Source organism: Emys orbicularis, chromosome 19, assembly GCF_028017835.1.
Source record: "Emys orbicularis isolate rEmyOrb1 chromosome 19, rEmyOrb1.hap1, whole genome shotgun sequence".
Lineage (NCBI taxonomy): Eukaryota > Metazoa > Chordata > Testudines > Emydidae > Emys > Emys orbicularis.
The window spans coordinates 4,740,052-4,765,173 of NC_088701.1; the positions used below are offsets into that span (position 1 = coordinate 4,740,052).

At 55.1% G+C, this 25,122-nt stretch overlaps 1 protein-coding gene across 1 annotated transcript in view; it reads left to right on the top strand.

Moving 5' to 3' along the window:
- The first annotated feature begins 3,713 nt into the window (after window positions 1-3,713).
- TRIP10 (thyroid hormone receptor interactor 10) overlaps window positions 3,714-25,122 on the top strand; it is a 34,754-nt gene continuing 13,345 nt past the window's right edge. The window contains exons 1-9 of the mRNA XM_065419627.1: window positions 3,714-3,764; window positions 5,124-5,239; window positions 16,481-16,537; window positions 19,415-19,562; window positions 20,539-20,601; window positions 21,635-21,739; window positions 22,391-22,519; window positions 23,574-23,720; window positions 24,380-24,583. Coding sequence (XP_065275699.1) covers window positions 3,714-3,764; window positions 5,124-5,239; window positions 16,481-16,537; window positions 19,415-19,562; window positions 20,539-20,601; window positions 21,635-21,739; window positions 22,391-22,519; window positions 23,574-23,720; window positions 24,380-24,583 — 1,020 coding nt within the window. The remainder of the gene's footprint in view (window positions 3,765-5,123; window positions 5,240-16,480; window positions 16,538-19,414; window positions 19,563-20,538; window positions 20,602-21,634; window positions 21,740-22,390; window positions 22,520-23,573; window positions 23,721-24,379; window positions 24,584-25,122) is intronic.

The window sequence follows — 25,122 nt, forward strand, 5'->3', positions numbered from 1 at the left end:
GGTGGCGCGTGTCCTTATGGTTCCCCAGGCAGTGTTACAAGATAACCTTGAAGAGTCATGTTAACTAGCATGACATTAAAACACTCCTGTGTGGATGGGCTCAAGCTGGGTTTAATATTGCGTCAGCTGGTTGGGGTTAGCTCTCCTATTCCATCCCGACCAGCTGACGGGATGTTAAACCCGGCTCGCCCCCGTCTAAGTAGTAGTTTAACATTGTGCTCGTTAAGGTGACTCCGAGGTCATGTTCTGATGCTGCCTTGTTTTCTAGTGAAGACGTGCCCTGACTCTGGGAATTGACTATTCTAGTCCCAACCTGTCAGGACTCTGCAAACTGAACCATCTATAAAAACGAGGAGTCCTTGTGGCACCTTGGAGACTGACACATTTATTTGGGCATAAGCTTTCGTGGGCTAGAACCCACTTCATAAGATGCATGGAGTGCAAAATACAGGAGAAGGTATCTCGTTAGACTGACCTCACACTGGTTAAAGCAACCCCCATCCTTTCATGTATTTATACCTGCTCCTGTAGGGGGGGGAGGGCGACCTAAGATACGCAACTTCAGCTACGTGAATAGCATAGCTGAAGTTGCGTATTTTAGGTCGACTTACCTGGCTGTGAGGACGGCGGCGAGTCGACTGCTGCCGCGCCGCCGTCGACTCCGCTTCCGCCTCTTGCCGCGGTGGATTTCCGGAGTCGACGGCAGAGCCATCAGGGATCGATTTTTATCGCATCTTCACTAGATGCGATAAGTCGATCCCCAATAGATCGATTGCTACCCTCCGATCCGGTGGGTAGTGAAGATGTGCCCTAAGATGCCACAAGGACTCCTTGTTGTTTTTGCTGATACAGACTAACACGGCTACCCCTCTGAAACCTGAACCATCTCTGGCACGTCTCTGGCACCCATCATCGCTACTAGCTGGGCACCTCACAATGTCGATCCTCCCATTAGTGATGTGCTGCCTCACGGGGGTATCTCCTTTTTAGGGACCTGAGGCACAGAGAAGCTAAGTGACTCTTCCGAGGTCTCTCTGGAAGAGCAGAGTCTTGCACCTGGATCTCCCAAGATCTAGACTAGTGCCCTAACCACTGTGCCAGCCTTCCTCTCTGACAACTCAGCTAGGGAGAATGGTCCGTTATTTAAGCTTCAAAGAGTGCAGGCATGAAATCTCAGCCTGTCTCTCATTAATCCTCATTTGATTGGGGACGGGGAGAAGGATGATTTTGGGGTGGAAGTGCAGGACTCCTGGGTTCTTTCCGCCCCCCCAGCTCTGCCACTTCCGCCCTCTGGGCCCTCACTAACTATAGATTCATAGACTCCAAGGTTAGAAAGGAACATTGTGATCATCTAGTCTGACCTCTTGTATAACAGGCAACAGAACTTCCCCTAAGGCAAGTTCACTTCCTCCTTCTGGGTCACCCCCCCTCAATGTTACACATGGATATCTCCCTACTCAACAAATTGTTGGGACGCTTACTGCAAAGTTTCCAAGGAGCTTAGAGAGCCTTTGATGGAAGGAGCTTGTTAAGTGCTTTGCAAAGTATTTCAAATATCCCTCAGTACTGATCTTTCTCCTTCATGCAAGGTGGATTGGATTTAGTCTGCCAGAGACAGCAGCCAAATGTAGGATGTGGGTTTAAAAAGTGGCGTAGTTCTTTCTCTAAATACCCTCTTGCTTTGCACTCCCGTCGCCCCTATCGATCTAGAGCAAAGCTTCTTGAGAGAGATCCGGGCCTAAAATGAGTCCGTTTCACTTTATTTCTAGTCAATGTCATGACTTTTCCTTCCTCCCTGCTCCTACCTGTTTGCTGAGCAATCCTCACTGATGGGCCGGGTTTTAAATCTCTCTCCTCCACCTTTATTTTCGCTTTGAATCTCGCATCTAATATTTTGAATCAAATCTTTCCGTGTTATTTGTTAGAGTTGCACCAAGACAACTGGACGCTGCACAGACACACCCAGAGAGAGACGGCCGATCAGGCTGACCAATGTTGTCTGTTTCCTTGTGCTAAGGAGGGACAAGTATGGTCTGTCCATATCCAGCTGTCCTCTTTTGTTTTCTACCTGGATTGTAAGATCCTTGGGGCAGAGGCCATCTTTTGTATTCTGTTTGTGCAGCGCCTGGCACAGCGGGGCCCTGGTCTGTGACTGGAGCTTAGAGACGCTGTGGTAATAACGAAATAGACTGAGAGGTTCTTGATGTCACGTGGAGTGTGTGACAGAACTAGGAATTGAGCGAAGGTCTCCTGAGTCCCGGTCTGGTCTCTTGATTTGTGTAATGGTGGGAGCAGGGGAGTGCTGGGACAGCAGGGTAAGTGTGCTCTTCTCCAGGGGGGAGGGAACTGACTGTGCCCTGCCAGTCTCCCAGTGCTGGCTCCTGTGGGGGAGCGAGGTACCCAGCCTCGTGGGGTGGCTTTGGCAGCCCAAAAGCACAGTGTGTTGTGAGCTGCGCCTCCGAGGCTGGCTTTATGCCAAGGACCCAGCAGTGACCTTTGCCGTGAAAATGTTTGATGTTGAATAAGGAGCTGCCAAGCTGAAAGGACTGAGAAACACTGGCTGAACCCGACCTCCTTTATAACCCAGAGCATTCTGCCTCCAGCCCACGTCTGGCAGTTGAGCTAGAGAGCGTACCTTGAAATCAAGCCCGGGTTTCTCTTTCTAAAAGGCTTCAAGTGATTGGAGAAGCCACCAAGCGCGTGATCTGAGGCTCCTTAAAGAGACGTGGGTCAAAATTCTGAGCACCTGCCCTCCGAGGATCGGGGTCCCCAGAACTGTGCCCCAGCCAATGCAGCGTTAAGGTGGGCCCTAGCTGGGGACTCGAATCACTAATTGTTTCTGAAAATCGTGCCCCAGACGCTATGTTCCTCTCCCACCCTTTCTGGGTCTATTTCATCCTGGTCTGCGCTACGCAGGAGGGTAGGCTCATTAGATCATAGTGGTTCCTTCTGGCTTTAAAGTGTATGAATCTAGATAGTGTGTAATGTTAGCTGATACCCATGGGTCTGCTCATTCCTAACAGAGATTGCTTTAAGCCTGAGGTTTTATATCCTTTCAAATACTCCTTTTATAATAGTTAATGCGCAACCCCGGCAGTTCTCGTTCTGCCTGTGTCTTCAGGGTAGGGACTGTCTCTGCAGCACCTGGCGCAACGGGTCTTGGTTTGAGCCTCTCGGCACTGCCATCATGCACAGAGCAGTGGAGAGAGAAATGAAGAGGCGTAAGCCAGGGAACGTGCCTTCGTATGAATTGCCACACCGGATCAGAGCAGTCTAGTCCGGCATCCCACCTCTGACAGGGGCCAGCATCCGGTGCTTCAGAGGACGGTGCAAGAAACTCTGTGGGTGGCAGTTAGAGGCAGGTTTTCCCCCATGGGGGATGTTTTCCTCCTGATCCCTGGCTCTGGAGCATGAGGGTTTTGTCCTTTTTATACTACTGGGTGTCTGGGTTGAGTTGACTTTGCCTTACTACTAATATAACTCCGATGTCTCATCGGAGGCCGAAACCGGGTCCTTGCCTGCGCTGGGATTTTGAAATCAGGGTTGGTAACAGTGCAGCCTTTTGCACCAGGTTGGGGTGGGTGGCGAGGGGGTGTATCCATTTGCACAGGGGCACCAGTGGCTAACATCCCCTGGCAGACAATGCCTGTGAGGCTGTGCCAACCTGCAGGAGCTACAGCGGGGGAGGGTTGCACCCATGGTGCCAAGGTTGCATGGAGAAGGGACAGAGGAGGCTGGGGGTGGACGACTGGCATCGTGACAGGGTCTGGAGGCCAGACGGGGAGGGAGGATGCATTTTGACTGGGCTGCAGCCAGGTTGGTGGGTGGCTCTGGCATCGGGGTCGGAAGGGCGCGGGTCCGGTGCCAGGGATTTCCTCTTGCCCAGACGAGTCGTTGGGCAGGGGTATCTGGTCTCCATGTGAAACCTGCCTGAGCCCTGGCAAAAGCTGCTCTCGTAAACAAGGCCGCATTGTGTGGCTGGGTTTATAAACACCCCCCTGCCCTGGCGTCTTTCTCCTCCGAGCTCTGAATGGGCCTGGCTGCCAGCCAGCGGGGCGAGCCCGTGGGGGGGGGGGCACGGGAATGCAGGCGCTTCCTCCACTGCCTGCTGAAGGCGAGCTGCTGTACTTGGGCTCCTTTCCCAGCCTCTGAGTGTGGGCCGGGGATCAGGGAGAGCAGGAATCGGGATTGGAGATCCCAGGGTGGGCCTTGGGGATTAGGGATGACAGGGATCTGCAGGGGAAGGTGTGGGGATGTAGGGGAGCTGGGATCAGTGGGGATCTGGGAGGAGGAGGGGTTGGGGTCCGGGCTGGTGATCTTGGGGAGCATGGGGATCTGGAGGGGAAGGTGTGGGGATGTAGGGGAGCTGGGATCAGTGGGGATCTGGGAGGAGGAGGGGTTGGGGTCCGGGCTGGTGATCTTGGGGAGCATGGAGATCTGGAGGGGAAGGTGTGGGGATGTAGGGGAGCTGGGATCAGTGGGGATCTGGGAGGAGGAGGAGGGGGTGGGGTCAGGGCTGGTGATCTTGGGGAGCATGGGGATCTGGAGGGGAAGGTGTGGGGATGTAGGGGAGCTGGGATCAGTGGGGATCTGGAAGGAGGGCGGGTTGGGGGTCAGGGCTGATGATCTGGGGAGCATGGGGATCGGGGGGAGAAGGTGTGGGGATGTGGCAGGGGGCTGGAATGGGGGCAGGGATGTGGAGTGGGGGGAGGATGTATGGGGGAGCACTAGGGACTCCTCCCATTGTGTTTTCCTGGTGCCCAGTCTGTAGGGGGCTTGCTCGCAGGAGAGGCCATAGGGGGTGAGTGCCTGTACTGAGGATGTGGGGGTTGGTCTGAGATTAGTGGACATGGGCTGGGGGGCATTTGTGTGACAACAGGAGATTGAGCCCCGTGTTTGGGGGGTCGCCAAGGGTGTGGGTTGGCACAGCTGGGGATTGAATCCGGGGTTCTGTGAGGGGTGGGGTGGGGACTGCTGGGGTTTGAGCCCACAGCTGTGGGGGGCGTCAGCAGAGTGGGTGGTTGGGTGCGCAGGAAGGATGCTGTATTGTTTCCAGCTGTGCCGGTGACACCTCCCCCCTCTCTTTTCCCCCCCCCCCTCTCTTTCCCCCCCTTCTCCCCCAGGACCAGTTTGATGACATAGAGCGTCACACCCAGTGGGGGCTGGATCTGATGGAGAAGTATGTGAAGTTTGTGAAGGAGCGGACGGAGATCGAGCAGGCCTACGCCAAGCAGCTCAGGTAGGAGGGCAGGGGACAAAGACCAGAATGGCTGCTTAAGGCACAAGGGCCTAGTGGTCAGGGCGCCTGGGTTCTAGTCACATTCCCTCCCAGAACTAGGGCCGGGCAGGATTCCTGGGTCCCGTTCCCTTCATCTGGAGGGGAATGGGGTCTAGTGGTTAGAGCTGGGTCTCAGGAATCATGGGTTCTATTCCCAGCTGTGGGAGAAGAGTGGGGTCCAGTGGTTAGAGGCGGGAGCCAGGTTTCAGGGCTCCTGGGTTCTTTCTCTTCAGCTCCTCCCTCAGTACCTTTTGGAGCAAACAGTTTCCTCTCTCTGGGCATGTCTACACTGCAATAAAACTCCCACGCTCGGCCCGTGTCAGCTGACTCGAGATGCGGGGCTAAAAATTTTCAGTGTCGATGCTCGGGCTGGAGCCCGAGCTGTGTAACGTGGGTCCCAGAGCCCGGCCTCCGGCCTGAGCCCAAACGTCTGTACTGTGATCTTATAGCCCTGCGGCCTGAGCCCTGAATCAGCTGCCAGGGGGGTGGGTTGCAGAGTAGACAGACCCTCTGTGCCTCCATTTCCCCATCTGTGAAATGGAAACCGAGGCAAAGGCAGCAGAAGGGATTTGCCCAAAGTCGTGCAGGGAACTGGCTGGCAGGATGGCCCGATCCCACGCTCCACCCGCAGCTCTGTCCTTCCCTGGTCTCTCCCTCCTCCCTGACCTGTCCGTGCCTTGTGGCAGAGACCACTTGTACCTGCCGATAGTGGGGAGGGGCAGAGTGAGGGCACCTGGTTTCAGCGGTGTTACTGAGCATGCTCAGTACAAGCCAAAGAGCAAATAGGGGGAGGAGGCACATGACCCTGCATCCCCCCCACTCCCACGCATCACGTCTCGTATTATCTGCATTGTGCTCCAAGATCCCTGCTTGGCCTGGCCTAGCAGGGAGCAAAGGGTTAACGAGGTGCCACTCAATGTTTCCTAGTTAAATCCCCCACCTCCCCTTTGCGGGGGCTGCTGCTCTCCCAGCAAGGCAGCCAGCCCCTTGGCGCTTCCAGCCTGGAATACAGCTGAACGGAGCGGGGGGAGCTGCCGTCCAAGTATGTTTGATTCCTCTTGCTCTTTACCGGGTTGTTGGCGGGATTTTACCAATGACTCCTCGCTGTGTGCCCTGGCCCTTGGCTGGGGGGGGCCGGTTTGGGAATCCAGCTCTGCATTGCCCTGGAGACCGTCTTCTGCCTAGCTACAGAGCAGACACGTGTATGCTCACTGCCTCCCAGATAGCCTGGTGATGGGCACCAGGAGAAACAGGTGCATTGCATGGGCAGTGGCAGGGTAAGTTGCCCTCCCCCCTTCCTGCCCACATTTATAGATTCCCAGGCCAGACGGGACCATTGTGATCATCTAGTCTGACCTCCTGGATAACTGCCCCCAAATCATTCCTAGAGCAGAGCTTTTAGAAAAAGATCCAACTGTGATTTTAAAACTCAGTGATGGAGAATCCACCATGACCCTTGGCAGGTTGTTCCAGTGGCCAGTTACTCTCACTGTTAAAAAATGTGCGCCTTATTTCCGGTCGGAATTGGTCTAGCTTCAGTTCCCGGTTGTCGGATCGTGTTAGACCTTTTGCTGCTAGATTGAAGGGCCCCTTATAAAAGATTTGTCCCTCGCTTAGGTACGTATAGACTGTGATCAAGTCACCCCTTAACCTTCTCTTGGTTACGCAAAGAAGTTTGAGTTCCTGGAGTCTCTCGCTATCAGGCAGGTTTTCTAACCCTTTCATCATGCTCATGGCTCTTCTTTGACCTCTCTCCGACTTGAATTTGGGCACCAGAACTGGACGCAGGATTCCAGCAGCGGTCGCACCAGTGCCAGGTACAGAGGTAAAAGAACCTCTCTGCCCCTACTCGAGATTCCCCTGTTTACACATCCCACTGCTGCCCTGGGCGACACAGAATGGGGAGGAGGTGAGCAGCCCTCAGTGGTGAAAGAACAGGTTAAGGACTATTTAGAAAAGCTGGACGTGCACAAGTTCCTGGGTCCAGATCTAATGCATCTGAGGGTGCTGAGGGAATTGGCTGATGTGATTGCAGAGCCATTGGCCATTATCTCTGAAATCTCGTGGTGATCGGGGAGGTCCCGGACGATTGGAAAAAGGCAAATATAGTAGTGCCCATCTTTAAAAACGGGAAGGAGAACCCGGGGAACTACAGACCGGTCAGCCTCACCCAGGAGCGCCGCCAGCTTTTCCGCCGCCCTAGGTGGCGGAAGGTCCCGCCCTGAAATGCCGCCCCCCCACAGAGGCGGCGGAAGGTCCCGCCGCGGAAATACCGCCACGGTCGCCGCCCCCCAAATCGCAGTGCCCTAGGCGACCACCTAGGTCGCCTAATGGGTTGCGCCGGCCCTGGCCTCACCTCAATCCCTGGAAAAATTATGGAGCAGGTCCTCAAGGAAACCATTTTGAAGCACTTGGAGAGGAAGGTGATTAGGAACAGTCAACATGGATTCACCAAGGGCAAGTCATGCCTGACCAACCTGATTGCCTTCTATGATGAGAGAACTGGCTCTGTGGATATGTGGAAAGCAGTGGACGTGATATATCTTGACTTTAGCAAAGCTTTTGATATGGTCTCCCACAGGAGTCTTGCCAGCAAGTTAAAAACGTGTGGATTGGATGAATGGACTATAAGGTGGATAGAAAGTTGGCTCTCAACGGATAGTGGTCAAGAGCTCGATGTCTAGTTGGCAGCCGGTATCAAGCGGAGTGCCCCAGGGGTCGGTCCTGGGGCAGGTTTTGTTCAACATCTTCATTAATGATCTGGATGATGGGATGGACTGCCCCCTCAGCAAGTTTGCGGATGACACTAAGCTGGGGGGAGAGGTAGATATGTTGGAGAGTAGGGATAGGGTCCAGAGTGACCTAGACAAATGGGAAGATTGGGTCAAAAGAAATCTGCTGAGGTTCAACAAGGACAAGTTCAGAGTCCTTCACTTAAGATGGAAGAATCCCAGGCACCGCTACAGGCTGGGGACCGACTGGCTAAGTGGCAGTTCTTCAGAAAAGGACCTGGGGATTACAGTGGATGAGAAGCTGGATATGAGTCAGCAGTGTGCCCTTGTTGCCAAGAAGGCTAACGGCATGTTGGGCTGCATTAGTAGGAGCATTGCCAGCAGATCGAGGGAAGTGATTATTCCCCTCTATTCGGCACTGGTGAGGCCACATCTGGAGTATTGTGTCCAGTTTTGGGCCCCCCACTACAAGAAGGTTGTGGACAAATTGGAGGGAGTCCAGCGGAGGGCAATGAAAATGATCAGGGGGCTGGGGCACATGACTTATGAGGAGAGGCTGAGGGAACTGGGCTTGTTTAGTCTGCAGAAGAGGAGTGTGTGTGTGTGTGTGGGGGGGGGGGGGGGGGGTTGATAGCGGCCTTCAGCTACTCAAAGGGGGGTTCCAAAGAGGATGGAGCTAGACTGTTCTCAGTGGTACCAGATGACAGAACAAGGAGTAATGGTCTCAAGTTGCAGTGGGGGGGCCCTAGGTTGGATATTAGGAAACACTTTTTCACTAGGAGGGTGGTGAAGCACTGGAATGGGTTACCTAGGGAGGTGGTGGAATCTCCTTCCTTAGAGGTTTTTAAGGTCAGGCTTAACAAAGCCCTGGCTGGGATGATTTAGTTGGGAATTGGTCCTGCTTTGAGCAGGGGGTTGGACTAGATGACCTCCTGAGGTCTCTTCCAACCCTGATATTCTATGATTCTATGATCGCATTAGCCATTTTGGCCACAGTTTCACAATGGGAGCTCATGTTCAGCTGATGATCCGCCATGACCTCCAGATCCTTTCCAGAGTCACTGCTTCCTAGGCTAGAGGCCCCCGTCCTGTAAGCATGGTCTGTGTTCTGTGTGTCCCAGATGTACACATCTACATTTAGCTGTATTAAAACACATGTGGTTTGCTTGCACCCATTTTACCAAGCCGCCCAGATCACTCTGTGTGAGGGACCTGACCTTTTCAGTATTCCCCACTGCCCCAGTTTTTGTGTTCACTGGGGCTTCTGGGCCCAGGCGCCAACTTTTGTTGGCACCAGTGGGTGCTCGCACCCCCTGGCCCTGCCCCGACTCCACCCCCTCCCTGCCCCTATTAGATCCCTCCCCAAATCCCCACCCTGGCCCCACCTCTTCCCCAAGCGTGCTGCATTCCTCCTCCTCTCCCCCCCCCCCCACAGGCTTGCTGTGTGAAACAGCTGTTTCGCGGCGCAAACGCTGGGAGGGAAGGGGGAGAAGCAGGACGCGGCGGCCGCTCAGGGGAGGAGGTGGAGGCGGAACGGAGGCAGAGGGGAGCTGGGGCAGGGGGGTGGGGCGGGGAGCTGCTAGTGGGTGCTCCACACCCACCAATTTTTCCCCGTGGGTGCTCCAGCCCCGGATCACCCACGGAGTCGGCGCCTATGCTTCTGGGGGTGCGTCCCATGATTCTTGGCACTGCAGTAAGCTGAGCCCCTCTGTGACTTCCTTCCCAGTGCATCCTGGGAGAACGTGGCTATCCTTTCGTGCGGGGGGGATGGTGGGAAGGCTAGCAGCATCCAAGGGGCGCGAGCCTGCGGCCACGTCTACACTACAAGGCGGTTGTGTTAGCAGCTGATGAGATGTGCTCGCTCCGTCTTGGGCCGGCTGGCTCGAGTTAGCCGCCCCACAGCGCGGGGGGGAGGGGTCTGTGCGCTGACAGGCAGGGCCGGTGCTACCATTAAGGCAAACTAGGCGGTTGCCTAGGGCGCCAAGATTTGGGGGCGCCAAAAAGCGGTGCCCCCAATTTTTTTTTTTACGGCGTTCCTGGGCTGGGCTGCCGGCGGCGCGCTGACATGTGCGGCTCAGACTCCCTCTCCCGGCGCAGCGGCCGCTCCACTTCTCCCGCCTCCCGGGCTTGCGGCGCCAATCAGCTGTTTGGGGCCACAAGCCTGGGAGGGGAGGAGAATTAGAGCGGGGGTGACATGCTCGGGGAGGAGGCAGAGCAGAGGTGAGCTAGGGTGGGGAGCTGCCGCACGGCTCCCCGGGGAGGGGGAGCTGCCGCAGGGCGGGGGGGGGGGGGGGCGCAAGGTGGAAATTTTCGCCTAGGGTGCGAAACTTCCTTGCACCGGCCCTGCTGACAGGACACGTGTTAGGGACAACACTCAAGTTAACTCTGCAGGGAAGACCAAGCCCAGGGAGAAGCGGCCAAGCCAGGCCCACCTGGGCAAGGGGGCCTAGACGGTTCAGAGGATGGGAGGGGAATGCTCCCAAGCTGGCGAAGGGGTGCGGATGCCCCCTTCCTGTTGGAATTTAAGAGGAATCAGGTATTCAGATCCCGGAGCAGGGGGGCTGGCGATATCGGTCAGGGATCCTAGCAACCTCCAAGGGAGGGAACCAAAAGCTGCGTGAGAAACGGGGGCGGGGAGACGGAGGGGAAACCTAGCTGGAAAGCACCTAACGTTCCTCTGCCATGCCAGCGGCAGCGACCTGCCCAGCAGGTGAGTGGCAGAACCCAGAACAGAATTCAGGTTACCTGAGTCCCAGCCCTGTCCTCTAACCGCTGTCTGCTGAGTCCCTCTGCCCCATTGAGCTGACCTAGCGTGGAAACGCAAGGTGCTTTCTTGACCTGGCTGCCTGGTAACATGTTTTTCTCTAGCCTGTGGGGAGGGTTGGATGCTGGCTAAATGCGGCTGCTTCTGGGGTGGAAGAGAGCAACTTGCTGCTGCACAGCACAGTGTGCGGGGGGACTGAGGATGCAGGGGTGAGCCTCTCTGAGTTAGGGGCTCCTTGATTCCCACGTACGCTGCATGACTGCCCCTGTGCGGCACAGCACGGCCGCTGGGCATTTCATCCCGAGGAAGGCTGGACAGTGTGGTGGCTACGGCTCTTGGGTGGCCATGTAGTTCAGTGGGCAGGGGACTGGCTGTTCAGGTGTAAAAGACCTGGGTTCTAGACCCAGCTCTGCCCCAAACCCCTGTGAGATGCGGGCAAGTCACTTAGGGTCAGATTTTTCAAGGTATTTAGGATGCCTAATTCCCGTTGATTTCAATTCCTATTGAAATCAACGGGAATTAGGTACTTAAATACCTTGAAAAATCTAGCCCTTATCTTCTCCCGGCCTCCATTTCCCACCTGTAAAGTGGGGATAATAGCGTTGTCCTGCCCTGAAGGGTATCACATAGTGTGTGTGGGGGGTGTGTGTGTGGGGGTGTGGGTGTGTTGGGTGTGTGGCAGGGGTGTTAGATAAATTCCTTAGCTAGACAGATCAGAGCAGCCGGGGTAGACCCCAAATATCCACACACATCCAGCTCCTTTGTCCCGTCCAGAAGAATCGCTGTTAGCAGTACAGGGCCTATGACACAGAATCAAGTCATTCTGATTCCATCTAGCAGAGAGCAGTGGTAGGCACGGACACACTGTCCTCCCCTCTCCCCCAACCCCACATCACCTCCTATTATTACAGGGATGCTGGCAAGACAATAAATTGATATAGATTGATATAGTGTTAAAAATAAAATGAACTCTTCTCTTCTCTCTTCCCCTCTCCCACCCCCACCCCCAGCGGTTGTGGTGCACTGGGATGACTAATTATACAAACCTCAAGGGCTGCTCTCTCGCCGGTTCCCTATTTTCGTGTTTTCTTCACCAGGGAACCTTAGGTCACTTTCCCTCTGTGTCACTTTCATGCTTGGGTCCTCCTGTGCTAGCCCTAGGTGGCTCTTTGGGGGTCTCCACCCGGCCTAGGGAAGAGTGCTTTGAAATGGTCACTGGCCCTTTAAAGGTTTCATTGTCCCACTGGCTTTAGATTAAAAAAAAGCTCCCCTGGAAGATCTAGGAGTAGTAGTGATCCAGCAAGCATCTTGCTGCCCCTTCCACTGCTGGTGCACCTCACCCCCTGCCCTAGAGGGGTCTGTCTACGTGTCTTTCTCCAGCCTGGCCCAGGCCTTGGTCTCTTACCAACAAACTTTCGCAGGCAAGACCCATCCAGCCACTGAACCGATCTAGTCGTGTTACGTCGGCTTCAGCAGCCCGTGGTTAGTGGCTACTTCTGATCCCAGTCGCTGTGGGTGAGTTTGGAGTTGGGTCAATAATACCGCGTACAATGCCGTGGAGGAGCGACTGTCCATGTCCGCTGCTCGCTTGTCTAAACGGGGCCAAGCGGCGACGATTGTTGCTGGCCTTGGTGCAAAAGCGCCACGGCGGATGAGATTGGGCGTGGGGGGGGGATGCGATAGGTCAATGGCCTTTAAATACACACACGTAGAGCTGGGTGGTGCTGATCCACTCCGCCAGCAGGGGGCAGTGTTGTGCCTGGGCGGACACGCACACAAGGCGTCATTCGAGTAGGGGGCAGCCAACTCTTGTCACTTTATTGTGAGTCTCGCGACTTACAGCAACTCTGAAAGCTTCAGCTCCTACAGGCAGGTGGCTACGCAAGCATCTCTGCTTACAAGATGGTTTTAAAATGTAAATTTCTAGCACTTGTGGCTGCAGGAAAAAAGCTTGAAACTGACCTGAGAGGTAAAAAAACCAAAAAGTCTGTGTGTGTGTACACACACACACACACACACACACACACACACACACACACACACACACACACACACACACATTTAAAAAAACAAAACAAAAACCCAACATGAAACTCGGGGCGAGGGGACAAGATTTTGCTATGGAGCAGCCCCGCCTCCAGATCATGACTGAAGAGTGGCACACAAACCCGGGAGAGGCAGCGGCTGGCGATATGGTGGGCTCATGGCCAGCCCTGCCGCGCTTCGTCTGTCGGTGAACTGAGCGAGCTGGGTCTTGCCAGCTCAGCAGCCTGGTGTGAATTTGTTTGCAAGGTGCTTCCTGGATGGCCAGTGGGGGTTGTTTTTTGGTTTGGTTTTTTTTTTTTTTCTCTTTCTCATTTCGTAGGCTCCATCTCCTTTCTAACCAGGAAAGAAACTCCCAGCTCTTGGGAGGGGCTGTGCCCGAACTTGCAAGTGAAACCGTGGGCTGCCTGGCTCTCTCCGTGGCTCTGGTTTCTAGGAAGGCCACATCATGTAAGAGAGGTGGGGAGTTTCCTGCCAGGGCTAGGAAATTCTCTGTTTGAGGCAGAGAGGATCATGCCATTTAAGTCTGTCCTGAACCAACCAACCAGCCAGCAGAGGCAGCATGGCCTAGTGGGTGAAGACCTGGGTTCTGTTCTGAGCTCTGCCCCTCCCCTGTTCTCTGACCTTGGGTGAGTCCTGTCCCCACTCCCTGCCTCGGTTTCCCCTCTGACACACTGACTTGTCTAGGCTCTTTAGAGCAGGGCCTGTGTCTGGGCAGCACCCAGCACAAGGCAGACCCTGATCTCAGCTGGGGCCCTGTAGCTGGGACTGTAACAAATGCTGGTTGGTTCCGTGTTAGCAGGGTGGGCTGTATGTATCTGGGAATGGATGTGCCAGGGCTTGGGCCTTCGTTTCTGCCTGCAGCCAGAGCTGGGTGTCCTGGGTCAAGTCCCTGTGGCCTCTTGTGCCTCAGTTTCCCCACCTCTAAAATGAGGGTTGTGATGCTTTTGTGAAGTGCTTAAAGACTTGCGGGTGAAATGTGCTTTATTATTGATCAAGAGGCTTGGGCACGATGGGTGGGTGGAAAGGGGGTGGCCTGTTCCTTTAAAACCTCACCCCCACCTCCTGCTGACGCTGTGCTCTTCCCCACCTCCAGCCCCTTCCAAAGTCCCCTATGAGCCGCTCCCCCTTAGCGCTGAGCCTGTCCCCACAGAAAGCAGGGGGGTGGAAAGGAGTGTCAGGAGAGGAGCCCGTCCACAGCCAAGAGCAGAGAGTGCAGTCTACGATGCACCTAGAGACCCCAGCTGAGATCAAGGGTGGATCAGAGAGTCCCTGCCCTGAAGAGCTCCGTCTAAACAGACTAGGGGTTGAAGGGAAACTGAGTCACAGAGCAGGGAAGTTAGACCAAGGTCACAGCAGAGCTGGGAATAGAACCCAGGTGTCCTGACTCCCAGGTCAGTGCTTTTTGGGGGTGGAGGAGGGATAGCTCAGTGGTTTAAGCATTGGCCTGTTAAACCCAGGGTTGTGAGTTCAATCCTTGAGGGGGCCACTTAGGGATCTGGGGCAAAATCAGTACTTGGTCCTGCTAGTGAAGGCAGGGGGCTGGACTCGATGACCTTTCAAGGTCCCTTCCAGTTCTAGGAGATAGGATATCTCCATTAATTTATAATTTATATTATTTACTCAATAGGCCATGCTTCCTCTCCATGTACACCCGGGGAAGCCCTTCCAGGAGGGGGCCCAGAGGCACTGGGCATCCTGGCTCTCGGATCGCAGGAGCGTGGCTGGTGGGGAAGGAAATGCCTCTTCTGGCCTCCCTAAGGAGTGGGGCTGAACAGCGCACGGTCGTTGAGGCTCGGCCCGAGCCCCCGTGCGCTGTGGGTCCTGCCGGTACCCAGGGAGGCTGTGGGCGTGGATCCTGGTCGCTCTCCAGGCTGCATGTGAATCTTGGTGCTGGTGCTCTCCAAGGCTGGGGTGGCGGCTGTATGGAGCCCCCCCCCCCGCCCTGCTGTATGGATCCCACCACGCTCCAGGCTTGGGAGCTCCTTTTTCCTTTGGGGTGGGATGGAGATTCCTCTGCAGCAGCAGCCCCCCCCCCAGAGCGGAAGCGAACACGGTGGTGAAGGCAGCCACCTCGTCCTGTCCCCTTTAAGGGGCAGCAGCCTCCGGTCACGCTGCGGGCAAGTGCCAGGCCAGACTAGCCTTTCTGCTCAGCAGATCTCTGCCACAGGCCAATCAGAAGCCACTGGCCTATATTTAGCGGGAGGAAGGAAGAGCCCCCTCCAGGCTGGCTCAGCCCCGGGGTAGCTGACAGGAAGAGCAGGCGTGTGGCACAGAAGTCTTAACCCAGCATTTTTCTTACAAACCACGTTCCAGGGAGCTTCCCTCTCCTTGAGCCCATTTCAAACCAGGCTGCCTGTCTGTCCCTCAGCTCCAGGGCGTTCTCCAGGTTCCTGGCAGAGGAGTTCTTTGGTTTCTCTTCTCTTTTTGTCCAGCTTTTTCAGAGGCCGCTCACGTCATGCCGGGGGGTGAAATCCCACCAAAAAGCACCGTCCCGTCATGGCTGCGTGTAGAAAAGGGTTTTTTTTCCGTTCCCGTGATGCCCTCTTTTCTTCCACTGTCCCGGGGGAGATCTGGGTTTTCTTCTTGGCTCTGGGGAGTGGGGTCTAATGGCTGGAGCAGTGGGAAATTGGGTGTCAGGACTTCTGGGTTTTAATCCTGGTTTAGTGCTACAACAGAGGGGAAATTGGAAGTAAAGAATCTTCTCTTCTGAGCTGGGAGTAGGACCCAGGAGTCCTGACTTCTCGCCCCACCTGCTCAAACCACTAGATACCACTCCCCTCCAAGAGCCAGGGAGAGAACCCAGGAGTTTTGCCTCCCAGCCCCTGCTGCTCAAACCACTAGATACCACTCCCCTCCCAGAGCTGAGAATGGAACCCAGGAGTCCTGACTCCTTGTGCCTTGCTCTGGCTAGTAGACTACACTCCTGGGGTCTATTCCCAGCTCTGGGAGTGAGGTGCAGTGGTTAAGCAGAGAGGACCTGGAAATCAGGACTCCTGGGTTCTTCTCAACGCTGCCACTGGTTCACTATATGGAAATGATTGAGTCTCTTTCTCCCCTTCTTTCTCTTTCATTGCATCAGTTTCCCCATCTGTGAAATGGGGATAACAGCCGTACCTGATGGGGCTGTGTGGAGAAGTATATTAAAGTTTGAGGGGCACTCAGATGTTACGGTACCAGATAAGTACTACAGACAGACAGGGATTCCAAGGACTTTACAACATACTTCCAGCTGGGTCCAGTGGATCAGATGCTGGACTGAGACTCGGCAGAGCTAATTCTGTTCCCACCTTTGCTGGTGACCCTGGGCAAGTCACTTCCTCTCTCCCTGCCTCAGCTGCCCCTCGCACTGCTGGCCTGGATTAGCTCACGAACAGTTTGGGGCAGGGTCGTGCTCTCACAAAAAGCCTGCAGCTTTTCCATCGGCCTTGGGGTGGGGCAGGTAGATTTCTGGTGCTGGAACTGGGACTCAGGGTTTCCTGTCGACTTCTTACGATGGCTTCTATCTATCCGGGGAAACCGAGGGAGGGGCCTTCTAGCCTGATGGCCTCTCTCTGGCTGGTAACATCTTGCAATCTTCCCTACGCAGGGAACCCCCTGCCCTTGTTTCCCAGGAAACCTCCACTCTCCTATGGTTTTTTTTTCTTTCTTTCTCATTTGCAGGAATCTGGTGAAAAAGTATCTTCCGAAACGGAACACAAGAGAAGATCCAGAATCCAAGTAAGTGCCTCCGTCTGATCTCGGCGCGTGTCATTCTCTTTAAGCTAGTTGAGAGAGGCAGAATGAGAACTAAAGACTGGGTGTTTTTAAGGACACAAAAGCCTGTCTAGGTATAAATGGTCCTGCCTGTGTGGCAGGGGGTGGACTAGATGACCTTTTGAAGTCCCTGCCAGCCCTACGTTTCTATGATGCTATGTTTAAAGCCAGACAACTTCAAGTTAGAAATAAGGCACAATGCTTTAACAGTAGGGTGATAAACCATTGGACCAACATCCCCAAGGAAGTGGTGGATTCTCCATCCCTTGATCTTCAAATCCAGGCCGGCTGCCTTTCTGGCACAAGTTATCAGGCTCGGCACGGGAGTAATTGCGTGAAATTCTCTGGCCTGTGCCCTCCAGGAGGTCAGAGGAGATAACAGAATAGCCCCTTCTGGCCTTGAACCATTGCAATTCATAGAGTTTAAGTTTCTTTAATAGAGCTAAAGGCCAGAAGGGAGCATTGTCCTCTAGCCTGACGTACATAAAAGGCCAGAGAACGTCACCCTTTGGAACTCCTTGCCACAGGAAGTGGTTGAAACCAGGAATTTAGTACATTTCAAAAAGGGATTGGACGCTTATGTGGGGAGCAGGAATATCCAGAGGGATCATAATTACAGCTAACGACTGTTCTGGAAGGGTTATTAAACCTCAGGCGCTGGGATTTAAACCGCTCTCTAACTATTAGAGGCCAGGATGGGATTTAATGCGGGGGGCAGATTATCCTACATCGGACATGGTGGGGTTCTTACACCTTCCGTCTAGTGCTGGCGCTGACCGACTCGATGGAGTAGACTGCCTGTCTGATGCAGTCTGGTGAATTTCAGTGTTCTGTATTCCCCAGGCCCATGCCTTCGGATTGGCGCAGAGCACTGGAAAGGCTTCTGCGTGGGTGCGGAGATAGGCTGGAACCTCTCAGCCGAACCCCAGAAACGTCAGGAGTGTCGGGCCATTGGATTAGATCCTGTTGTTTGCCCCCCAATTTTGGCCTGGGCTCTGCCCTTGGATGGTGGGGAAATTGACCGAGATCAGCTGTTCTCATGAGATCTGCCAGGAGTGGCAGAACGCTTAGCTTGCCAGGCAGCCCACTAGAGCGGGTGACCCTGGCTGATCCAAACCTTCAGGCTGGGCCAGCCTCTGACTCTGGCCCTAATCCAGCCCCTCAGACACCCTCTTCTAACCCTCGGCTCCGCTGTCAATACCAAGACTGGCCACTTCCTTCAGAATTTCCAGCCCAAAACTTTGCACCCAAACCGGCTTCCCCTTGCCGTGCCTGCATGAAACAGGTGGCTGTTCCATTTACGGAGAAATTTGATACAAAACATAAATGCTGTGGCTGGGGAAAACCCCTGTGACTTTTCCCGTTTTGGCCGTGGCGTTTTTCTCTGTCCGTGACTCACCCCGCAGCAGTGGTTCTTGTGATCCTGCGGGGCTGGACCTGGCTCCCTGCTGCAGGCGTCACGGGTCACAGGGCTGCTCAGGTCTGGCCGGGCCAAGCCCAAGCAATATACTGATCCTGTACACCAGGTCGCCATGCACAGAGCCAAGCGCTGGGCCCAGTTCCCTGGGACACTGGGGCTGCCCGAGCTGCTGCTGTGAGGTGAGTGCAGGCGGGGGGGGCTTGCTTTCCAGGCCCACCCCCCAGCCTTTGCCTCTGCACTGGGCCAGGATTACCATTGGGGTGCTGGGGGTGCGAATAGAGCTGCCAGGTGATCTGTCAATAGTAGGTTGCCCCCTGCCGGCCAGTTGGAGAACTGCACCGGAGTGTTTGCAATAGGCTATATTGAGAGAAGAGGATGTCCCTATTTTGGATGAAGTAAGCTGTGCTCTGGGTTTGCAAAACCTCTAGTCTCGGTGGCTTTGGATCTAAATTCTATTTCATCTAAAGTTAAACCATCTCAAAGCTCAGATAAGACGCCGGTTTTGGTAACGGGGATTTCTCTTCTCCCTGCCTCGTGATCCAAGGACAAAGGGGTTTTTTATTCAATGAAACTTCAAGGCAGCCCTTTTAAAATGGACGGCAGGAATAACTTTTTTGGTGCAGTCAGTGGAACTCATTGCCACAAGGTTTCATTGGGGTGGAGAGTTTAGTAGGCTTAAAAGGTGAAGTGGGCGCTTACTTAAATAATAAGAAAATCCAGATTTAGAATAACAACTTAAACATTTGGTGTGGGTTTTTTTGTTTCCTTTTTTTTAGGAAGGGATATAAAGGCATATGCCCCAGCCTTTAACTGCGGGGGGGCCAGAGACATCTTCCCCTGGCAGCAGGTTATCCTGTCATGGCCTAATTGAGAGTTGCTTGCACCATCCTCTAAGGCAGCTCATATCGATTCCTAGATTAAGGCCAGAATGAATGGTTATGATGATTTAATAATACCCACATGGGGAGACGGTTTCCAATAGCTGAGGCCTCTTCAGTCTAGCAGAGAAAGGCAGAACGAGATCTGATGGCCGGAAGCTGAAGCTAGGTAGACCGCCACCAGGTACAGGTTTGGGCCGCCTCACGGAGGGATGTGGTGAATCCTCCATCGCTCGAAGTCTTTGACCTTGAATCCGTGACCTCCTGCATACTGCAGACCGGAGCTTTCCCTCCAGAGGTGGTTGCACTGAGCCTCTCCTTACGGTGGAGCGGCCTTGTGCGTCTTCGAGATTCCAGTCTGGGCTTAGCAGAGGCGGGATCCTGGCCTAGAATGAAACCTGTTCTGATCCAGGCGGAGTTTGGCGATGCCTGGGGCAGATGAGTTGGGGGTTGAGGGGGTGGGGGGGTGAATGCACTGAGCCTCTGCACCAGTGACCTTAGCATGATCTTGTCGCTTGCCCCGTAACTCTGCCCCTGCTCCAGGTTCTGCCAGTACCAGGCCTTCCTGCAGGTGGTGAAGGAGCTCAATGACTTTGCTGGGCAGAGGGAGGTGGTGGCGGAGAACCTGACGACGCAGATCTGCGTGGAGCTCTCTAAGCATGGCCAGGAGCTCAAGCAGGAGAGGAAATCGGTAACGCTTCCTCCCTCCCTGTCTTCCAGTGCAACTGTCCAGGGCTTAGTAATATCTGGGGCGGGGGGGACGTGGATCCAGCTAAGCCCTGAGCGTCCTTTGTAGCCGGGTGACATATGTGGGGTCCCCACTGAGCTTCGAGAGCTTGGGTAACGTACCAGCCAAATGTGCCTCTTTGCAGGACCCAGCCACTAGGGGGAGACAGCCTGCTTCTGCCTTGAAGTAATGTCCCAGGGCCTTTGGCTCAAGTGGCAGAGGAGGGCGCTTTTAGATCCAACGGGACGCAGGTTCAGTCCCTGCAGACGCTGTGTCCCTTGGGTGCGAATTTCAGCCAGCTCGCTGTAATGACTGACTCTCGCCCCCTCCGGGAGTTGGGGCCACCGCTGCCTTCTTGGAGGGTTTGCCTGTGGCTGGACATGGGGTCTGTGGGAGATCGTAGGTGCAACAGCCATGCTGCCTTTGGGGAGCTTTTTTAGAACCTGGGGAACTACCAAAATTGCCGTCTCCCTGGAGAGGAGAAGAGACATGTACATGCCCCGTGGTGCTGCTGTAATACAGCTTATAGAGGTTCAAGAGCGTCCTTGGACTGGGGCTGCCTAAGCGTTACCGTAATGCACCTAATAAATGGCCAGCAGCAGAACGTTGTTCTTCACAGCCTGAATTTTCAGAAGTGCCCAGTGATTTGGGGCCCTTGAGACTTCTTAAAGGGACCCCAACTTTTTCATTGGGGCAGGGTGCTTGGTGCTGTCTGAAAATCAGGGTCAATTTAAGGAGCCTCAAACTTCCCAAATCTCTAGCCACTTCTGCAAATTCTGGCTGTGAAGAAGAATGTTCTGGTGTTGGCTAATTTTTTAATGGTGCTAGGTGCTGTACGTTATTCATTGGTAGTGCCTCGCTGCGCTAGGTGCGGTACAAACACAGAACGGAGAGACGGCTGAAAATCATGAGGTTCCGCTGACGTTTCTCCTCTTTGCAGCACTTCCAGGAGGGCCGGCGAGCCCAGCAGCAGCTAGAAAACTCCTTCAAGCAACTCGAAAACGTGAGTCCTGGGGAACAGGGCCAGCTGTTTCCGTTCTGTTCATGCTCGTGTTGGGCCCGATCCAAGCTCTTTGGAGCCGCCGGGAGCTTTTCCATTGACTGCGAGGAAGCTTTGGATGGCGCTCGCCGAGACCCAGCTGCATGGGTCAGCTTGTGCTCCGCAGAGAGCACAGCTGGTGGAAGGAAATGCCTCCAGGAGAATGAAAGGGGCTTTATTCAGAGGAAGTCCAGAACATGTGCGGCAAAACTGTTCTGTGGTTCTAGTGGCTAGGGTGGGGGGAAGGCAGGGAGTCAGGACTCCTGGGTTCTGTTGGTAGCTCAGGGAAGGCAGTGGGCTCTGATGCATTAGACCAGGGGTTCTCAAACGTAATTGCCCCATGACCCCCTTCTGACAACAAAAATTACTACATGACCCCAGGAGGGGGACTGAAGACTAAGCTCCTCCCTCCCACCCACAGTTCAACCACCCTGGGTGTAGGGGGGCAAAGCCAGAGTCCCCCGTCAGTGGGGTCCAAAGCCCAAGGGCTTCAGCTCCAGGCAGGGGGCCTGTAACCTGTGCCCCGCCTCCCAGGGCTGAAGCCCTCAGGCTTCTGCTTTGGCCCCAGGTGGTGCGGCTTGGGCTTTGGCCTTGGCCCTGGGCCCCGTCATGTCGAACGCCAGCCCTAGCAACCACATTAAAGTGGGGTCGCGACCCATAGCTTGAGAACTGCTGCATTAGACCCATGGGAGCTGCTGGGAGTCAGGACTCCTGGGTTCTGTTTCTAGCTCTGGGAGGGGAGTGGGGTCTAGTGGGTTAGCGGGAGGTTGTGGGGGGGACAGCTGGGAGTCAGGACTCCTGGGTTCCATTCCCACCTCTGCCACACACTCACTCCATGCTTTGGGGCAAGTCCCTTAACCTCCCGCCTTCGCTTCCTCCTCTGTAACAAGGGAGAGTCCCTGAGCCCCCTCCCCTGTGGTTCCCCTGAATTCTGTGGGTGGGAAGCAGCTGTGCGCTCCGGCAAGGTAACGCTGGCTTGTATCCCCCCCGCCCCCAGAGCAAACGGAAGTTCGAGCGGGACTGCAGGGAGGCGGAGAAAGCCATGCTGGCGGCCGAGAAGCTCGACCAAGACCTCAATGCCACCAAGGCGGACGTGGAGAAGGTCGGAACGCTGCTGTCCCCTTGGCTTGAATCCCTCTAGCGTGGGCCTGTTGGACGGGGGAACCATCAGGAGGCATGGGAGGGGGCCCAGCAGGATGGAAGGGAGGGGGGACCTATTGGGTGAGGTAGAGTCCATGGGTTTTGCTAGCTGCTTTACAGACTGGTATGAAGACCAGGTTTCTGCCCCAAAGAGCTGACCATCCATAACCGACCGCGTTCAAAGAGGCTGCATTAGAGGAAGAGGATGGTGCCGGGGTTCAGGCTTGGGGAGATCTCGGTTCAGTTCCCGGCTCTGCCATAGACCCGCCATGGGTGACCTTGGGCCAGTCACTTCATCTCTGTGCCTCAGTTTCCCTGTCTCTGCGATGGGGCTAACGAGCCTTTCCGAGGCTGTTCAGGCAAAACTCTCAGGGGCCGTGTCTGCAGCACCTGGCACAATGCAGCCCCCCCCCCCAATGGGGGCTGCAATGATGCAGGGGGGAAGAGCAGATGGGAGGGAGACCCTCCCGGGACCTTGCTATTGCGGATGGGGAGTTGGCCCCCAGCTCAGGGCTTTGACTAGAAGGGATTCCCTGGGCTGGTATCCGGGCCTGTCCGTCTGCGCACGGGGATGGAGCTGAGCCTGTTGTGACGATTGCACTAACCCCGGCAGGCGAAGCAGCAGGCCAATCTGCGCAGTCACATGGCGGAGGAGAGCAAGAACGAATACGCCTCCTTCCTGCAGAAATTCAACCGGGACCAGAGCCAGTTCTACTTCCTGGAGATGCCGCAGATCTTCAATGTAAGCCCCTCCCCTTGACTATAAGCTCCTCCCCATCAATATAAGCTGCTCCTACTTAACCTTAGCCCTGCTTCCTCCTTACTGTCCTTCCCTTCTTTTTCTTTCCCTCTCTGTCAGTTATACCAGTATAATAATGATGATGCCTAGCTCTTATCTGTAGATTTCAAAGCCCTTCATAAAAGGTATCATTATCCCTGTTTTACAGATGGGGAAACTGAGGCATGGAGCGGGAAAGTGATTTTTCCCAAGGTCACCCAGCAGGCCAGTGGCAGAGCGAAGAATAGAACCTAGGTCTCCGAGGCCCCATGCAGTGCTCTAACCACTAGGCCATGTTTTGTTTAGTGTTGACATTGGATTCCGAGCCATGGGCCAGGACTCTGCTGTGCTCGGTGCTGTCTAAACAGAGAACAAGTTGTCGTCGCTGCCCCAGACAGCTTCCAGTCTAAGTAAGAGAATAGCTGGATGGGAATAGAACAGCCTGTGCACTATGGGGAGTTGTGCTGCTTTCACTACACACCTTTTGTGTGTGAATCTTGGGAAGGTCCTGGTCTCGTAGCCTGCGGAACTCACTGCTACAGGATGGCAAAGTACACATGTATTTCTTCCTCATCTACTAAAACTGAAACGTGGAAAATTCAAAACAAACATCCCCTTGCTCTTGTGTTGTGGGAACAGACCTACCTGATCTCCCTTCTCAATCCCACCCATTATTGTGTGGATTTCTAGGGTGTCTCATCCCCAAGATAAACAACCCCAGCCTTTTTCAATCAAACTAACTGCTCGTCCAGCATGAAGGACACCTGGGTCCTATATCTGGCTCTTCTGCTGTCCTGCTGTGTGACTTTAGGTATGTCACTTCCCTTCTCTGTGCCTCAGTTTCCCCATATGTAAAATGGGGATAATGGCACTGACCTCCTTTCTAAAGCGCTGGGAGATCTATGGATAAAGCAGTATATAAGAGCTGCATAATTAATAATACTCATTAATAATATTTGTAGAGTCTTTTCTAGGCCTTTTATCATTCTCACTGTTTTCTGCTCCCCGCCCTTTGCAGAAGCTGCAGGAGATGGACGAAAGGCGAACGGTGCGGCTGAAGGAAGGCTACGGCGTCTTCTCCGAGACTGAGCGGCAGGTCATGCCCATCATCGGCAAGTGCCTAGACGGCATGAAGGCAGCGGCCGACTCAGTGAACGAGAAGAACGTGGGTCCTGCTGTCTCCTTAAACTTAGTGCCCTAGGGGTGGAAAGCCCATTGGAGTTGCTATAGCACCTGCCCTCCAATAGGGAGGCAGATGCCCCTAAAGTAGGCGGGGCTAACTGAGTGGGATCCAGCTGGGATCCTCCCCCCCTCCACTAGGGGCCCCAGACCAGCATGGGGGCAGTTTTGCTTTTACTTCACCTGGAGGAGTTAAGTCAATCCAGCCCCAGATCCCAAACCCGGAGGGATTTGTGGGTATTTGTGTCCTAGGGAATGGGAATAAGACCCAGGTGTCCTGACTTCAGCTCACGCTGCTCTAACCACTACACCCACTCCTCTTGCGGACCCAGGGGAGTCAGGACCCTGCGAGGGGAGTGGGGTCGGGGGGGAGGAGGAGGGCTGAGAGTCAGGACGCCTGGGTCCTATTTGGACTTGTGCCCATGGATAGAATAGGGATTGGCGTCCGGTCTGTAGAGATCAATTCTGGGGAAGACCCCATTTCAAGGACCCCGGAGCCCGGCCTTGCTGGCGACACGTGGCTTGTGCATGCAAGTGTTTCTGGGGAGATGAGAACGCTGCGGAGATGAGGAACGGGCGCTGGGGAGGATAGTAGCTCTGGTTCTCCCGGCGGTGACACCCTCCCCCTCGCCCCACCGCCGGCAGGACTCCCAGGTGCTGATCGAGTTACACAAGTCCGGCTTCGAGAGGCCGGGAGACGTGGACTTCGAAGACTTCAGCCAGCCTATCAACCGCACCTCTTCGGACAGCAGCCTGGGGACGCCCCGGGGCACCCTGGATGGCCGGCTGGACCCCCGCTTGCTGGGCAAGAACAAAGGGAAGCGCTGGCTCTTCAGCAAGAAGAATAAGGTAGGAACTGGCAGGGAGGCCCTGAGGCCCTGGCTCTGGGCGCTGCCCGGGCTGGGGCAGCTCAGCCTGGCTGGAACTTGGAGCGGGACCTTGTGGTCGAAGCACAGAATTGGGAGTCAAGATTCCTGGGTTCTAGTCCCATCTCGGGGTGGGGGTCAGGACTCCTGGGTTCTATTCCCAGCTCTGGCAGGGGACGGGGGAGGGGGTGAGTCTAGTGGCTAGAGCAGGGGGGCTGGGAGTCAGGACTCCTGGGTTCTGTTCACAGCTCTGGGAGTCCTGACTCCCAGCCCCACTCCCCTCCCGGAGTTGTGAATAGCCCTGAGTCCTGATTCCCAGCCCCTGCCCTAACCACTAGCGCGCCCCCTCCCCCCCCCCCCCCCACTACTGGTTGGCATGAACCCGTCCATATCTCCTTCCGCCCCTTTGCCCACCCTACTAGCTATGCAGAGGGGCAGGTGGTACCAAGCGCTGGTCCTGGGCCGCATCCCTTATCCACTGTAGATGAACAGCTGCCAAATACAGTTCTGGGGGCTCCGGGC